General features: G+C 37.9%; 1 protein-coding gene across 1 annotated transcript in view; it reads right to left on the bottom strand.

Annotated features, from left to right (window-relative positions):
* Window positions 1-4,689, bottom strand: part of mat2aa (methionine adenosyltransferase II, alpha a) — a 9,886-nt gene that overhangs the window by 2,645 nt on the left and 2,552 nt on the right. Inside the window, exons 4-8 of the mRNA XM_024299684.2 lie at window positions 2,432-2,544; window positions 2,215-2,358; window positions 1,091-1,309; window positions 783-965; window positions 156-289 (exon numbers count right to left, since the gene is read on the bottom strand). Of these exons, the coding sequence (XP_024155452.1) occupies window positions 156-289; window positions 783-965; window positions 1,091-1,309; window positions 2,215-2,358; window positions 2,432-2,544 (793 nt within the window). The remainder of the gene's footprint in view (window positions 1-155; window positions 290-782; window positions 966-1,090; window positions 1,310-2,214; window positions 2,359-2,431; window positions 2,545-4,689) is intronic.

Raw genomic sequence — 4,689 nt, 5'->3', positions numbered from 1 at the left:
CTTTACTTTTCAAAGTAGAGTACCGCAAAGAATCTTAATTTGACAGAGAAACTGAAGATGTATCCACTCTTGAGAGTTCTTTCTAAATCTTTTATAGGATTTGAGACCTTTTCAAAATAAGAGCAGCCTCTTTGAAATCGGACAGCTGACGTTACCTCACAATAACTCCAGGTCGCAGGTCAAAGTTCTTCATCACAATGTCCAGCAGCTCTTTTTCACTCTTCTGGGACGTCCCATAGTGGAAGATGGAGACAGACAGGGGATGGGACACTCCAATAGCATAGGAAACCTAAACAGTTTAAAATAAAGTAAAAGTTAATGGAAGTTTAAAATGAGCCCAAAGGCAAATGATTTAGAGATCTAAAGGCTGGTTCATAGTTCATGAGAGGTTTGCATGCAGAGCTACATGAAAATCCTTATAGCTTTCATGCCCAAAATCTGTAGTTCTGCACACATCTGTAAAGTCAAACCTCAGCCTTATCAACCACGGCATAACTATTGTGCAATTGATCAAACATTTGAAGTGGGCGTGGTTAATGTGGTAAGCAAGATGACTCAAACTGAGATTTGGGTGCAAATTTTTTTCCTGTTTTTGCAGAAGTTTGACCTTCTTGTCAACCATAATTCTCCTTCATCAGATGATTCCTGAGAGTTAGACTAAATGCACACAGACTATGAAGGAGTCATAGCACTAAGATACATGAGAAGCAGATTTATGGCACAATTTTATCTTTATAAAATAAAAAAAATAATGTAGAAACATATTTGGCATTTCAGCTAACCTGGACTAAGACGCGTCTGCAGAGGTTGGCTTTTACGAGAGACTTGGCGACCCATCGAGCGGCGTAGGCTGCCGACCGATCTACTTTGGTGTAGTCCTTTCCGGAAAAAGCCCCTCCTCCGTGGGCCCCCCACCCCCCATAAGTGTCCACGATGATCTTACGACCAGTCAAACCAGCGTCACCCTGTGGAAAGAGGGATGCAGTGCAGCAACTGCTAAAATTATCTACTAAAACTGATTAAAATGTTGCATGAAAAGTCACTTCCTGTCTGTGTGAAAGGTCAGAGCTACAAAATAAAAGCCTCTCACCTGAGGACCCCCGATGACAAAACGGCCGCTGGGCTGAAGGTGATAGATGGTGTCATCGTCGAGGTACCCAGAGGGGACGACGGCTTTCACCACCTGCTCCTTCAGACAGCGACGCATCTCCTCCAAACACACACCTTCGTCGTGCTGCACGGAGATGACGATGGTGTGCACGCGCTGCGGAACCACAGCTCCTCTGTCCTGCTTGTACTGAACGGTCACCTGCATAAAGACAGAGATTCCATCTCATCTGATCACACACTGCAGTTTTAGGATCAGGAGGCTTCAAATAAAATGAAAAAAACACTTTACTTTTCAGTTTATTTTGGTTATAATTAGCCTTTTTGTGAAAAATTGTGATAAATAAGGTTTTAAACAAGCTTTTTTTTCTGTAAAAATAAAGCTTATTAGTAATGAAATGACAAAAAAAAAAGCTTTTATACGTAGAACAAGCTCCAAAAGTAGAGAGCACAAAACAGCAACTTTCAATTTAACACTAAACTAGATTAGCTTCAAATAATTCAAAACAAGCACAAAAATAAAGTAAGAGACAAACTAGATAAGGCAATGACATCAACACAGAAAATAACAAAAAAAAACATCATGATAGTTTAAATTGCAAATGAATCGCATCACTACTGAACAAGTAAACTTGTATAAATTCATTTTGGCTGTTTATTTTTTATTTTTTTAATTAGAAAAGAAAATTATTTTTTGTTTTTACTTTAATTATGATATTTATATATATATATACAGATTGCTTCATAATTGTTTTATTATTCTGTCAAATTTTAGACTGAAAAGCATTTTTAATAAGATCTGATTCCCTTGTAATGAAATCATAATGCAGTATTAAAGCTATGACAAAATGTGTTTTTTTAGTCCATTAAAGTGCACTGAGCCCTCTGAAACTCATTCAATATAAAAGTTAAATGCAGTAAAAAAGCTAAAATGATTCTAATCTTTCCAAAATGGCAGCATCCTTGTAATAAACAGACAACACTGATTTGAAACGACAACATTTGAAAAGACAGTTATGGTCTGTACATGTGCATTATTTTTGTTTAACACCATCCTCCACTTGTGTTACCCATCAGCAGTGTGTTTAGGACTTTTCTATGCCTGACCTGAGTTTTGGAATCGGGTCGGAGCCACGGCAGCGTTCCATCCCGACGTAATTCAGCCATTTTGGCATTGAGCTTGTGGGCCAGAACGATAGTGAGCGGCATGCACTCGTCAGTCTCGTCCGTGGCATATCCAAACATCAGTCCCTGTCAGAGGAGAGGTCATGGGTCACAGCGGAAATAAAGCCCAACATCCTGAACGTTAAAGCTCTGCCGGTACCTGGTCTCCTGCTCCCACGTCCTCTTCTTTCCGGTCCAGGTGTACACCCTGAGCGATGTCCGGAGACTGCTGCTCAAGGGCAACCAGCACGTTACAGGTCTTATAATCAAAGCCTGTAAATGAAAGTGAAATGTTATGATTCATTATCCTACTGTTTTAAATATTCCCCACCTTCTTAGGATTCAAGACTGTTCAAATGACTAGAGGCCTTCCTTCTAAAAATGGCAAGTCAGGGTAGTGTAGGGGTAAGCACTGTTCCAGCAAGAAGGCCTGGGTTCAAATACCAGCTGCGTTCTTTCAGTTTGGAGTTTGCATGTTGTGCTCTTCGGCTTTCTCCCACACATCACAAAATAGTTTCATTTGTTTACTCTCAGTAGCTCTTTAGGAGAGACTGTAAGTGTCTGCAAATGTGTGGCTCTGCACTGGACCGGTCAGGTTGAACACCTAAATAAGCAGGGATAGGCTCCAGCATCCTTGTGGCATCCTTGCGCAGGTTTGAAAGATAGACAAATGGAAGGAGGGATGCTAGTAAAATAGAGCAATAAGAGGTCAAATGCTACTTCTAAACCTAGAAAGATCAACGACATAATCTAAAGTGAGACCGTCATTAAAACAATGAATACTATTCAGCAAACATCAGATTGTAAAATGTTCTAAAAGTAAAGAAATAATCTCAAACAAATTAGATTAAAAACTTTCAAAGTGCAGGAAAAATTTAGCAAGTTCTTGGACTATATTTGTTTACTGAATTAACCACATGTATCTCTTTATTAAAGGAGAATTTTGCATCATTTATAGCTCCAAACGTCTTTATTCTCAACACTTTAATCCTCTTAAGCAGGAGTGTCAAACTCAATCGCACAAGGGGCCAAAATCCAAAACACACTTTAGGTCGCGGGCCAGACAGGATAAACATTTATCGAACACTCTAAACACTCTAAAAGTTTTAAAACTTTAAAACCGTAACTTTTTAACATAACTATGAACTAGATATATAACATTACCTGCAATAATGCTAGTGTGACTGCTGTAAGCTGAATTTGGTCACTGAAGATGCTAGTGCCGATATCTCAAGAAGCTAAAATTGATAGCTGAAAACGCTGAAGCCGATAGCCACCTAAAATATTAGCTATATGCCAAAGTAGCCTAAAAAAGAAAAAAAGGTTAGCCAAAACTGCTAGCATGTAGCTGAAAATAGCTAAACTTCAAGATTGCGTAAAAACACAAAAAAGCCTAAATTAGAGCTAGAATGTAAATATTAGCCTAACTCTAAAGCAGCCTAAAATAAAATTAAAAAGAAAATCCTAAATTAGCCAAAACAGTTAGCATGTAGCTGAAAAATGAGCTAAACTCCAAAATAGCATTAAAAAAAAAAAAAAAAAATCATAGTAAATGTTGAAATAATCAAAAAAGCTAGCGGAATACCAATTTTCAAAACTTTAAACTGTAACTTTTTAACATCATTATGAATAATATAAAGGCAGGAACATTTTTCCAGAATAAATCAACTTAAACCTTAAATAACTTTCAATATTTTACTCTCCATAAAAAAATATTTTGTCAAAGTTATACAAGTTAGAAATAAGCGCAGGATAACATCGGGGCATTAATGACAGAAAAATAAAATGATCTGGAGGGCCGGATCCAACACATGTGCTCTTAAGATTACATTATTAAAAATGGGTGGAAATGTTTAATTAAGACTTTTAGATGTTCTGTTTATGATTGGTAACAAACGTCCTATATATTCATGACAAGAGCCTTGTGGATTGAGAGCAGAAGCAGTGCTTTTAAAAGGCAGCAAACCAGATCTCAAATCATGACACTTGCACCACCATGCTTGAGATAATTTCCACGTCCCTTAGATGTTTTACAGTCTTGAGAGTCGTAAAATTTGAGCAAAAACTGCTACTTTTTTTCTAAAGATCATTTAATCGGCTCATAAAAAAGGGGAAAACTTCAGCAGATTGTTTTCAAAGCAACATTTTTCAAATAAAAATTGCCTTTTTGGACATTTTTTTAATAAAGTTTTCTTAAAGCTTTTATGTTTCCAAGCCTAAACTATAGGTCAGCATGGGTATAGAGTACACTCTGCTTCCACTGATTGAATTGAAGGGGACATCTGGTGTATGTGCTGGATGATAAGCAGTTTAAACAGAGAGCCGGCTCAGCTCACTCCACACACCAGAGCAGCAGAGGTCCAGACATCCTGACATTCAGCCGGAGGGGAAAGCAAATATGCTTGGGCTGCCCAAATG

The sequence above is a fragment of the Oryzias melastigma genome, linkage group LG12 (genome assembly GCF_002922805.2).
Source record: "Oryzias melastigma strain HK-1 linkage group LG12, ASM292280v2, whole genome shotgun sequence".
Taxonomy (NCBI): domain Eukaryota; kingdom Metazoa; phylum Chordata; class Actinopteri; order Beloniformes; family Adrianichthyidae; genus Oryzias; species Oryzias melastigma.
The sequence above is the reverse complement of the archived record's forward strand: the minus strand, read 5'-3'. Positions and strand labels throughout refer to the sequence as shown.